Source organism: Carassius gibelio, chromosome B24 (genome assembly GCF_023724105.1).
Source record: "Carassius gibelio isolate Cgi1373 ecotype wild population from Czech Republic chromosome B24, carGib1.2-hapl.c, whole genome shotgun sequence".
In the NCBI taxonomy this organism is placed as follows: domain Eukaryota; kingdom Metazoa; phylum Chordata; class Actinopteri; order Cypriniformes; family Cyprinidae; genus Carassius; species Carassius gibelio.
The window spans coordinates 7,984,058-7,997,066 of record NC_068419.1 but is presented as its reverse complement, the minus strand read 5'-3'; the positions used below and the strand labels follow the sequence as shown (position 1 = coordinate 7,997,066).

Here is a 13,009-nt window from a genome sequence, read left to right as displayed (position 1 = left end):
AAGAATATATAAATTTCATTATATATTCATTTGTATATTATTTTTTAGTATAAAAATATATGCATGTATGTGCATGTATTTATGTAAGAAATATATATTGTAGTGCTCTCAAACGATTAATTAATAATCACGTCCAAAATATTTTTGTTTACATAATATATGAGTGTGTACTGTGTATATTTATTATGTATATATAATTACAAACAAATGCATGTATATATTTAAGAAAGATTTTATGTTCATATATTAAATATATTTATATACAATAGAAAATATGAATATATAAATGTATAAACGTAAATATTTTCAAAATATAAACTGTATGTGTGTATTTATTTATGCATAATAAATATACACAGTACACATATATTATGTAAACAAAAACTTTTCTTTTGGATGCATTTGCTTGCAATTAATCAATTTGACAGCCATCTCAGCCATGTAAAACAGTTATGTAATCATGTTTTAAGTATAATATAATATAATAGTTTTTTAAACCTCTTTTAAACTGTATTGCATTGTGGGATACAGTGGATATCTCAAGCTGTATCAAAAAACATTTTTTTTTTTTTAACCTGATGATTATACTCTCCAGCATGATTTTGGATGATCCCAAAAATATCAGCAAGAACACCTGATTATCTGTACTAAGAGCCACTTGATCAATAAATAAATAATTATAAATGATAAATACAATCCATTAGTGCCCTATGAACAGTGCAGAATATTTTTCTTCATTTTTATGTTTGTTTTACATATGTTAAGTGTGGTCTCATACCTATACATTTTGACATGTTTTTGGTATCATTTTAGCTGAAAGCTTAAGTAATGAGTCAGCTGTGCCCCGTTGAACCCTCATATTATGTGTATTGATCCCCAGACAAAAAGACAGAGGCTAAAAAGGTTCCACCAGAGCGGCCTGAATCTCTCCCACACAGAGCTGAGGAGAAAGGTAGGTAACGTCTCTCTCAACTGTTTTAAACAGCTTTGGTCAACTCTAATTCTGTGACTCTGACCTTCTATTACAGCAAAACCTATAAAGCTCTGTGCTTCCCTTCTCTAAAATGGTTTCTGCTTGTGTGTTTTCAAAGACTTCTTGTTTCTCTCATGTAAACTAAAAAAATTGCTGCAATTACATTTTCCCTCTCTGCTTTAACAAATCCTCTCTTAGTTTCCTGTAAACAAACTTGTGTGACTTTTTATGCCCTTTAATAACGATGATGATGATTGCATGTAGGAGAGGAGTCGAAGCTGGGTGAGACTGCAAAGCCGTCCTTCCCAGTTGTCCTCCCAAAGAAGCCTCTCCCTCCGAAAAACAACAACACAGTGAATCGACCGTCATCCTTGCCACCTAAACGCCCAGACAGACCCGAGAGACCAGCTGTGCCCAATATACCGTCAGTCTCACATTCAAACAAACACGTATATCAGCATCACCAATACTAGATTACAGAACACACACATTCACAAAGTAACAAGATTCTTAGCCCCATTGTATACAACTATAAATGTCTATAATAATGGTGAATTACTTCTTTTTGAATGTTTTGTGAGGTGTTTTTGGTTGATTCAAGCGATTGTTAACTTTATACTGACCCCTAGTGGTTTTTCTTCAAAAGTGCATTTTCCAGCCATGATTCATTTATTCATAAGCTAAAAGTGTCTAATAATAGCAGGGTAGTTGAGATAACAGAGAAAGCAATTACCTCATAATATGATCATATAATCACTAACAAATCATGATTAAATTAACCATGATGCATGATGATACCTTATTAAAGTATCAGATGATATCATTCTTTTTTGATAGATGAATACAGAACACATTTTATCAGCCACAAAGCAAGCTGATCTCAATTAGTGTAATGATAACAGACTTTTAACAGATAAATGTACACTAAATAATTCATAAAAATTACACCCTATTTTACCCTGAATCTCAGAACAATTTAATCTCGGAATGGATTCATTTAGAACCATCCAAACATCATCTGTGCAGTAAATCCCAAAGATTTAGTGAATCATTTTATTTTGTCAACTGATTTTGTCAAATGAATCAGTGAATCATTTAGTTTTTGGATTCTTTAAGAATCATCCGACCTGCATCTGTGCAGCAAATGGATTCATTTGGAAATGAACCAAATGACTTCTGTGAAACAATTAATAGTTTAACTGTTCAGTTGATTTATTTAGAACCATCAAAATAAGTTATTTGCAGTGATTCCAATTAATCATTGAAATATTTCATTTTAAGTCGATTCATTTGAATCCTTCGGAATAAACCTAGAATGACCAATCCCTAGAATGAATCAGACTTCCAGTTCTACATATTAGAAATCCTCTCCATCTCTTATCACATTATTTCTCAAAACATTTTAATGGTTTAATAAAGCTTATTCTGGTTTAAATCTATTTTGTACAGATGTGACAGTCCAAAGTCTGACGGCAGTGTTGTGGCAGCTGACCGAGGCTCTGTAGACAAATCCTTAGATATTGGTGAGTCCCTGTCCAGAGCTGCATTTCAATCCACAATAACCCTGTCATTACTTATAAGGCTTCTATTTATCCATATCTAATCAGATTACAACAGCTGTCTGTCCATCTCACTTCATTCACTTCCATTCTGGAGATGTGTGATTACAGTCTGGCGTTTTTTCCTGTGTTCGTGATTCATATGCATGTGATATATATGTGGTCCTGTGTGTTTATGTGTATTGTGATTGTGTGACGCTCGGCTGAAGATGTAGAAGACTTCGACTCCGTCATCTCATCCACAGAGAAGCTGAACCACCCGACCGCGTCACGGCCCCGTGTAACAGACCGAAGGCCACGATCGCAGGTTTTCACTTCTGTGAGTAATCCAGATACTATTTTATAATTTTATTTGGAAAATATTATAATTTTGTTATATTTTTGCAAAATTTATTCATTTTTTTATGTCTATATAAAAAATTGTGGCTACCCTCGATTAAAGATTTTTCTGCTTGACTAGTAGCCATTAATTTTAAGAATTAGTTGACTATTAGTTGGACGTTTATTAATAAACCATATAAATCATAATAATTAGCCTTTTACTGACTACACAGCCTAATAAGCGCTCAAGCGGATACATAAAGCTTACCACAGCGCACCAGCAGATATAATGATGTCTCCGTAGTAGTGGACGCGCCTGTCTGCAGGTTTCATATGGAATACATATTACATAATATTTTAATGACTATAAGGCAAGAAGCCTATATACAGAGTTTTGGTTTATTATTTTTTGATACAATTTAGACTGAGACGGCTGAAAGTGCATCCTGATTGCTTTATTTTACAAAAGCACACAAATAAACATAAAATAAGTTGTAAATGAGCCTTTACAGATTTAAAGGATGTATTACTTTTATCTTTGTGACCAAAAATGGGGGAATATTTTAAGAGCAAGTAAATGCACTGGCGCAGCCATATGTCATGAAGTAAAGCACACAACTGTTTAAGCTACTACATTCCACACAGACACTTGAATAGCGCACATTTTTCTAGGTTTACATTAGAATGAGCAGCTATGTAAAGTTGGAACTAAATGCATCTTTCAGATGAAAAGCCATATTTGAGGTTGATGAATGATAGTTGAACATTTGGATGTCCTGACCAATGTACTGCATTAACACAAACACCAACCGTCACTGAATGCATGCAACTTCACCATATTCTGTGGAAATTATTTTGTGCGACTAATACAATTTTAGTCAACCAAGCCTCTTCTTGTCAACTATTAGGGGGCAGCCCTACTAAAAATAGACATATGTATCGAATATTTATGAATTTCTTTTAAATATGAATTAATATTTATTTATTTTAGCTATTTTAGTACATCAAGTTAAACTAAATGAAAATAAGAAGCATTACTTTGGCAACAGTTTTTTTATTTAAATAAACATTTGAAGTGGATCAAAACCTTTCATCAAAGTTGTCCTAAAACCAAAACAATTGCTGTTCTTGTCAACAAAGGACAACTTTGAACTTTTTTGATCCACTTCAAATGTTTACTTCTGTATAATAACCCTACCACACAACTTAAACATGCTTGTTTGCTATTATTTTTAACCAATTAAAGTGTCAAGTCAATCACATTTGGTTGTTTTCACACCTGTCAGATGCAATCAGCTGACAGTGTCTCATAAATCTGTGACCCTTCAGGTGTTCAATGTAAATCCATCAGATATGATTGTGCTTTTTGCTATGTGTGAATGTCACATGGGCTTGCACCACTTCGCCTGTCTGTGGGTTATCTGGTCACGATTTTTTAAAAATCTCTCTCCTTCTTAGTCCTCTCTCTCTAGTCCTGACCTCCTGGACTCCCCATCTCCAGAGGAGGAGAGGAGAGACAAGGAGATGGGAAAGGAGGAGCAGGACTCATTCACTCCCAAAAGTCTTGAAAACTCCAAGAAGATGCCCAAGGCAGTGCCAGTCATAACAGTAAGCCCCACCCCCTCCCAGTCACCCCACCCCCTGGCACCCTCCCCTCCTTTTGCCTGCACATCCCTGTCCTACCATAAGGGAGTGCCCTAGTCAAGCATATTATGTAAAGTGACACAAAAAAGTATTACTTTTGGATACTTGAGTCACATTTTATTTTTAAACATATACATTTAGTGTTATTACATTTTAAATGTTTCTTAAAGGAATAGTTACCTAAAAAAAAAAATTCTGTTATGTTTTACTCACCTTCATGTCATTCCAAAGAATTGTATGACATTCTTTCTTCTGAAACCTTGAGTTACAAGAGTTAAGAATATGATTATAAACACAACAAAGCTGTAAAAGCCAACTATTGAGCAGATGAACTAACCTGTTCGGCATTATGATGTTTAATGTCTCCCAACAACATATGTAGTCTCATTTAACCAAAAAAACAACTGACTTCAGGCCAATAAAACCAGAAGTGCTCAGGTTTTGGCCTACTAAAAATACATAATCCCTACAGCTCTCTGTGTTGTTTTGGACCCCATTGTCTTTCATTGGACAGCAGTTCTTCAAAATATATTATTTTGTATTTCACAGTACAAAGAATTTCAAACAGATTTGGAATGATGTGATAATGAGTAAATAATGTTATGAGTTTAAATTTATGGGTGAACTATCCCTTTAAGTGTCCAAATACTTCACACACACACACACACACACACACACAGAGACTGAGGCCCTGTGGAACGGCCTGAAATGGAAGATAAACAGAATAAATGTGATTGATATGCTCTTGTTCTGATATCTCATGGGGGTTTTCCACAGGCTCCTGAAAAATCGTCTTTGCCCCCTAAGCCCAGTGCCCTTCCATCATCATCTGGGTCTGGAGGGGCTTCTCTCCACCAGGGCAGCGCTGGTCTGCGGCCCCATTCCCCTTCTGTTGACGCCCGAGTGAAGAACGAACAGGGTTCCCCAACACTGGAAGAGCTCAGAGCACAATTACGAGACCTGAAAGGAGCTGTGGAGCTCATGAAGAGCCAGCACAAGTATGAACTGACGGGACAGGGGGCTAGATGAAAGACATAGTGAAGTAGAAGTGGCGGGAAGTTTAGAAGGAACTTGATGTCTGTGAAATGTGTGTTAATTCTCAAATTTGTTTTCTCAGACAAGAAATCAAACAGCTGGTGAGTGAACTGGATGAAGAGAAGAGGATTCGCATATCACTGCAGGTAAGAAGGCATTGTACTAGTCATCAACATAGCTCTAAACAGGTGCAACACCTTTTTATAGTGATTAAAACAATCTTAACTAGCCAAATATGTGTTGCTATTATTATTATCATTTTTTATTAAAAAAAAGGTATTATTATAAATATAATAATAATAATAATATATTATTATTAATAATATTTTATTATTAATAATATTATTAATAATATGAAATATTATTAATTTTAACACTTATTTTTATTTATTATTTAAACGTTATTATTTAATTTGAGTAATTCATTCATGTTAAGATATTGATATCATTAAGATATTCCCATCCATTTAAATTGAGCAATTTTGTTAATATTTAAAAAAAATATATATAATTCTTAGATTACTATTCAAAAGATTGAAGTACTCTCATTCAGTAAAGATACATTACAAGTATCAAACTATAAAGTTTACCTACCTTATTTTTTTACATTGTTTACTGATTTTTTCAAATAAATGCTTGGTCTTCATTACAGAATACTGAAAAAAAAACATATTGTGGTTTTCACAAAAAAATAATGCAGCATTTTGTAAACATTGATAATAATACTAAATGTTTCTTGAGCAACAAATCAACAAATTAAACTGATTTCTAAAGGATCATGTGACACTGAAGACTGGCGTAATGATGCTGAAAATTCAGCATTGCTATAACAGAAATAAATGACAGAAAACAATTATTTTAAATATTACTTGAGTGAATCTGGCCCTTGTTCTCTTGATTCTCGAAACATTAAACAATCCTGCTGATACGTAATGTTTAGTATGTTTTATTTCATTTCTATTTCCCGTGACCATGTTTAACAGGCTGTGTCTTTGTTTTGTGCTCTGTTTTAGATGGAAGTGGAGCAGATTAAGAAATCCCTGTCCAAATGAACTCAAGCGAGGTGAAGGGTCAGGCTGAGGTTCCACACCACAGGCCAATTAGATTGTGCCAAAAAAAGAACAACAATGTATCAGAACAATTGCTTAAAGAAAACAACTGTTTACCCCCCCATTCACTTGTACTCTTTCTGCTTTCGTTTTTTAAGTAGCTTTTTTTGCGTGTTATGCTCAGACTGGCCACTGACTCGCAGACCCGTTGCCCGGGTGTGGCCTTACTGTGGGTCATGTGATTAAAGGGTGGTGATGACCCACACCTGGAGACAGGTGATAGCGGTCCACATGGGGATTGTCTGGTCTCCTGCACAACTGTGACACAGTTACCCCGTCATCACCCTCTCTGGTACTGCCTCTGAACGCTAGTCAGAGAACACATCAAATGAAGGAGAAACCAGTGCGTTTTACTTAAATACTGTTCACCTTAAGTTCTTTTCTTTTGACTTGGAGGCCTTCAGTTATTTTCTTTATATGCAATGGTGCATTTAATTTCACACCCCTTGTGATCTCCACAGCAACCCCCACATTGAGGCCTTGTTTATTTGGAGCTTTCCAAACTCTTCTGTCTTTCCTATTTCTTTTACGTTGGTGATGACAATGAGAAAACTCACGTTTTGGTTTCTTGACTCAGTTATTTCTTTAAAATCTTCTATATATTCTTTTATATTTTAATGTACTAAATGCAATTATGTGTGCAGAATTTATTAAAAAAGATTTTAAAAAATTGTTGCAATGTTTCTTTTTTTATTCTAGATGGTTATGAACATCATCAAAGTAGTCCATGTGACATCAGAGGGTACATTAGAATTTTTTTAAGCATCGAAAATACATTTTGGTCCAAAAATAGCAAAAACTACGACTTTATTCAGCATTGTCTTCTCTTCCGTGTCTGTTGTGAGAGAGAGTTCAAAACAAAGCAGTTTGTGATATCCGATTCGCGAACCAATCATTAGATGTAACGTGATCTTTTTGAACCAGTTCACCAAATCGAACTGAATCGTTTTAAGCGGTTCGCGTCTCTGCATTAATCCACAAATGACTTAAGCTGTTAACTTTTTTAATGTGGCTGACACTCCCTCTGAGTTCAAACAAACCAATATCCCGGAGTAATTCATGAACTCAAATAGTACACTGACTGAACTGATGTGAAGAGAGAACTGAAGATGAACACCGAGCCGAGCCAGATAATGAACAAAAGATTGACTCTTTCTCGAGTCAAGAATCGTTTCTGTCAGATGTGTCAGATTCGATAACCGAGGAGCTGATGATACTGCGCATGTGTGTTTCAGCGTGAAGCAGACCGACACACAGAGCGTCTGAACTGAACTGATTCTTTTGGTGATTGATTCTGAACTGATTCTGTGCTAATTTTATGAGACCAGGTAAACCGAAGGCTTGAATCAAGCGCAATCATTGCCAATGACGCCATTACATTGAGTGCAAAAGAAACTGGTGAACCGTTTTCTTCAACCAATTTATTGAATCGAACTGTCCGAAAGAACTACTGGTGATCCGAAAGAGAAGACAATGTTGAATAAAGTCGTAGTTTTTGCTATTTTTGGACCAAAATGTATTTTTGATGCTTCAAAAAATTCTAACTGATCCTCTGATGTCACACGGACTACTTTAATGATGTTTTTCTTACCTTTCTGGACATGGACTGTATACCGTACACACAGCTTCAATGGAGGGACTGAGAGCTCTTGGATTAAATCTAAAATATCTTAAACTGTGTTCCGAAGATGGTTTGGAACGACATAAGGGTGAGTTATTAATGACATAATTTAGATTTTTGGGGGAACTATCCCTTTAATAATAATATTACCCCAATTAAATTATATATATATATATATATATATATATATATATATATATATATATATATATATATATATATATATATATAGCACACTCACATGTCTTTAAATTATGTTGTAATAGTAGCAATCTTAATAATAGTATTATTATTATTACATTATTATTATTACCACACATTTAAAAATTATAATTTAAATTATATTTATTTATTTATCCTACATGTCTTAGTATCATCTAGGTCATAAGGTTGATCATCCTTACTGACTGTCTGAAATGAGAATACCATTAGTAGGAAGCTCATTTCCCTTTCCAGAACATATCAGAAGCCTCCACTTAATCATCAACACCTGATCTGTGGTCAGATTTTAAATTCCTAGAAATTTGTTTGGATAGGGGTTACTGTTGTGTTACATTTTAAAGGTCATGTGTATGTGAGAAGTTTTATGAGATGGTCATTTTAAGTTCAACTTCTAGAGAGGGTAAGATCACACACCTCAAGCAGCTCAGATACACACAAACATTCAATCTACCCTCAGAAGTACACAGAGTCAGCAAATAGTGTGCATATGTAGACCCATCTCTCTCTCTCTCTCTCTCTCTCTCTCTCTCTCTCTCTCTCAAACACATTTAGGACATTCACTGATATCATTCCATAGGCATCTGCTGCTCTTTATGGTATTTGATTTGGTAATTGAGGATCAGGTCTCCTGGGTGCTGTCCAGTGAGGCCTGCAGATGTCTGGGTCTCCAAGTACGGTCACATCACTAATGATGCCAATGCAGAAATAAAGATCATAGCCTCTGAGTGCTTTGATAAGGTAAAACCTTACATGCAGGTGTATATTGGGTGAATCATTTGAAAAAAAAAAAATTTTAAACTTAAAATAACAATACATTTGCGGACAGAATAACTGGAAACATGTATATTTTATTCAGACACAAAAGCTGTATCATCCTAAACCCTTTAAACACACTTTTCTCTGCAATAGTTAAGGTTGAGGAAGTACTGCTTGTAATAGTTAGCATTACACCACAACCACACAGGAGCTGAGCATTGAGAAACCAGTTTTATCAAGTCATTTCAGTCTGTGACGCCAGTATGTCGACCGCATGTCTGAAGAAACAAATCCTGTGTTGTAATTAATATGTATTTTTGTAATTTGTGTGAGTTACGGGATGTATTATTCCCATATATGTCACCTGCCTTGTCCATAAACAACTGAAATTTGTGATAAATTATTAATATTAAAACTTACCATGTTCCTTATTTTAATAAAAAAATTAAAGGCAAATTATAAAAAAATGTAAATGGATCTTGTAGTAGTAGTAGTAGTATCTCACAAAGTTAGTGGTCAAATGGTCTGACCCTTGTTTTTTTTTTTTTTTTTTTTTTGTTTTTTTTACTGAATGTGTTTGAGATGCTTGATATTTGTGAAGTAAATCAAAACTTAAAAGTGGTCATTGGATACAAAATTCACTTTTAAATGTTGTTTGCACATAAATGTGTTTTGGCAATGTTTGTACACATCCACCTTATAATGATAAAAATCCACTTAGTGTTTTTTTATATCTATAAATAATAACCCCTTTCTCAAGTCAAGCCATTCTCAGCTTCGTGGATATGTGACACCACACAAACCCAGGCCCCTCTCACGATTAATGATTGACACTAGTGTTTTACCTTAGACCTGCCCTGAGTGAGCTGTCACCAGTTTGCCATTGTTTTGATGCCGGGGCAGGATTAGACAAAAAAGGGTCCTGTCTCACTAGTAGGTCTTTCAGGGTGGCCTGGAGAGGGGAGGCATTCAGAGGACCTGGTCACTGGGGTTCCTCAGGGATCCGTTCATGGACCCCTCCTCTTCTCTGTATACACTACATCACTGGGTCCCATCATACAGGCACATGGCTTTTCCTACCATTCCTATGCTGATGACACACAACTCTATCTCTCATTTCAACCAGAGGATAGTAGCTGCCCAGATCTCAGGCTGCCTGGAGAAGATCTCAGCATGGATGAAAAAACATCACCTACAGCTCAACCTGGCTAAGACTGAGCTTCTTGTCTTCTCTGCCACTCCAACTCTTCATATGTATGATTTCACCATCCAGCTAGGTTCAATTACCCCATCAACTTCGGTCAGAAATCTTGGCGTAATCTTTGATGACCGGCTGGCCTTCAAAGACCACATTGCAAAGACTGCTCAATCTTGCAGGTTTGCAATGCATTGATGCTTGCATATAGAACAGCCACAGACTCAGCACCCGCCTACCTCCACTCACTATTACAAATTTATATTCCCTCCAGAAGTCTGTTATGCGCTAGTGAGCGAAGTCTCGTGGTACCATCACAGAGAGGCTCAAAATCACTTTCCAGAACATTCTCGTTCATCATTCCTGGCTGGTGGAATGATCTTCCCATCCCTATCTGAAATGCTGAATCCCTTTCAATTTGCAATTAACATTTGAAAACCCATCTCTTTCGACGCTACTTGACTTCATCCTAAACTAAAAAAAAAACTTGTGTCTTTCTCTTTATTTATTCCTTCCCTCTCAAGCTTGTTCCAGCTTGAACAACTTGGTATTACGAGCACTTGCTGTGTCTGTTTGCCTCTTTTAAAAGAAACGCTTTATGTATCCCCCAATTGTAAGTCGCTTTAGACAATAAGTGTCTGCAAACTTACGAAATGTAAATTTTAAAAAATCTCCTAAGAGACTGAGGTGCTTTGTTGTTGGATGAACATAGCAGAGGTCATTTACTTCCGACATCTGAGCTGCTAAAGACGCAGTGGTTTTTAAATCATTCTTGATCCAGCCTCACCTACAGAAGAAGTGAGTATAAGGTATAAGTGAACAGAGCAGAAATTCACTATCAATAACTGCCGCATCCATCCAAACACTTCGAGAGAGAACCATGCGCATATAATCAACGTGGCCAATTCACCATCAGTAATCACATCATCTATCCAACCACCACGAGAGAGAACCACTATAAATAATCATAGCAGCCTTCTCTATTGTCTTTCAGCATTCCTCCACCACCCCGACTCCTCACCATCGACAAGTTTCAGAGCCCTCTCCCTGTTTCCATAAAGTGGGGCAGTTCCATATTTGCAAGGACAGTCTGGTGCTTCTGAATCACAATCTGTAAGTACGTTTACAAATGTAAAGGATTTGTGGATTTCCTACAGTAAATATATCAAAACTTAATTTATGATTGGTAATATCCATTTCAAGAATTAATTTGGACAACTTCAAAGGCAATTTTCACAGTATTTTGATTTTTTTGCCCTCTCAGATTGCAGATTTTCAAATAGTTGTATCTCGGCCAAATATTGTCCAATCCTTACAAACCATACATCCATGGAAAGCTTATTTATGATGTATATAAATCTCAATTTCGAAAAATTGACACTTGAAGGGTTAATCCATCCCAAAATGAAAATGTTGTCATTATTCACTTACCTCCATGTCATTCCAAATCTGTAAAAGCTTTGTTCATCTTCGGAACACAATTTAAGATATTTTGATTCAAATGTGAGTTTTGAGCAGTGTAGAGTAGAGGTTGTTGTTTGTCATTTCTCTGATTACAAATGCAGTCATGAGGGGCATAACATTTCTGTCACATGCTTGAGGCATTCGTCCAATCACAGCGCACTGGATAGCCGGCCAATCAGAGCACACCTCGTTTTCAGAAAGATGAGCTTTGAAAAAATACTAAGCATTTTAGAAAGGCTGGGCATAGAGAAACGATAATGTACAGTATGTGGATTTTTTTTTTTTTTTCACCTTAAACCGCACACATATGAAACACATTTCATTAAACCAAATACACAAAATAATGTTATTTTTAAGCAACATCATATGACCTCTTTAAGACCCTAAAGAAACATAGAAACTTAAATTTAATTATGTGTTTTACATTTTTTACAGAAAAGGTAGACAATAATCCCATACAAATGAATGCATATTTGAATTTGGGTTGGTGTTTAGAAAAATTGCCTTTAGAGTATAATTAATCATACAATTAATATTGTATGTTAAATATTTAAAAACAAAATAATTATTACTTTTATAATTATAATTAAAATAGTGAAATAAACAATAAGAAACATGATATTTGTTGAGTGAAATGTTTACAGCAGTTACGACTGTCCGTCGGTTATGACGTCACGTCCTCCACAACACACAATTTTGCGAATATAAAGAATTTGAAGATTATAATGTTTGTTTACCAAGACAACAGTGTCAGTGAATAGTGTAGGTTAAAATAAAAATCAGCCATACGATGTGTAAAAAACAAAGAAAATTAAGGTAAAAATTACTTTTTACTTTATACTATTTTAGTGTGCGTAATTTTCAGTTACGCGAAAATATTTCAAAAAGTATTAAAACATTTTAAGTTTGTTTTTGTTTGTGTGTTTATAGCAAAGGATATAAAACGCTAGCTATGAAATACCAAAACAAAAACAATAAAGCACATTAATTTCCATCACATGCTATAAAAAACAGAATGTGGTGGAAATGATAAGTTTAATAAAAGACAACGTTCTTTGGAATGTATGCACATTGTTGGAGGGTGTGAAAAAAGTAAAAGTAATAAAAAAG

The 13,009-nt window shown here is 35.1% G+C and overlaps 1 protein-coding gene across 4 annotated transcripts in view; it reads left to right on the top strand.

Moving 5' to 3' along the window:
* sh3kbp1 (SH3-domain kinase binding protein 1) overlaps positions 1 to 7,076 on the top strand; it is a 48,548-nt gene extending 41,472 nt beyond the window's left edge. For 2 of the 4 annotated variants that reach the window (XM_052595475.1, XM_052595477.1), the window contains exons 11-18: positions 881 to 952; positions 1,238 to 1,397; positions 2,423 to 2,496; positions 2,742 to 2,851; positions 4,312 to 4,461; positions 5,275 to 5,495; positions 5,615 to 5,678; positions 6,546 to 7,076. In XM_052595475.1, coding sequence (XP_052451435.1) covers positions 881 to 952; positions 1,238 to 1,397; positions 2,423 to 2,496; positions 2,742 to 2,851; positions 4,312 to 4,461; positions 5,275 to 5,495; positions 5,615 to 5,678; positions 6,546 to 6,584 — 890 coding nt within the window. In that variant the 3' untranslated portion in view covers positions 6,585 to 7,076. The remainder of the gene's footprint in view (positions 1 to 880; positions 953 to 1,237; positions 1,398 to 2,422; positions 2,497 to 2,741; positions 2,852 to 4,311; positions 4,462 to 5,274; positions 5,496 to 5,614; positions 5,679 to 6,545) is intronic. The other 2 variants (XM_052595479.1, XM_052595478.1) reach the window with 2 other exon arrangements.
* Positions 7,077 to 13,009: the final 5,933 nt, after the last annotated feature.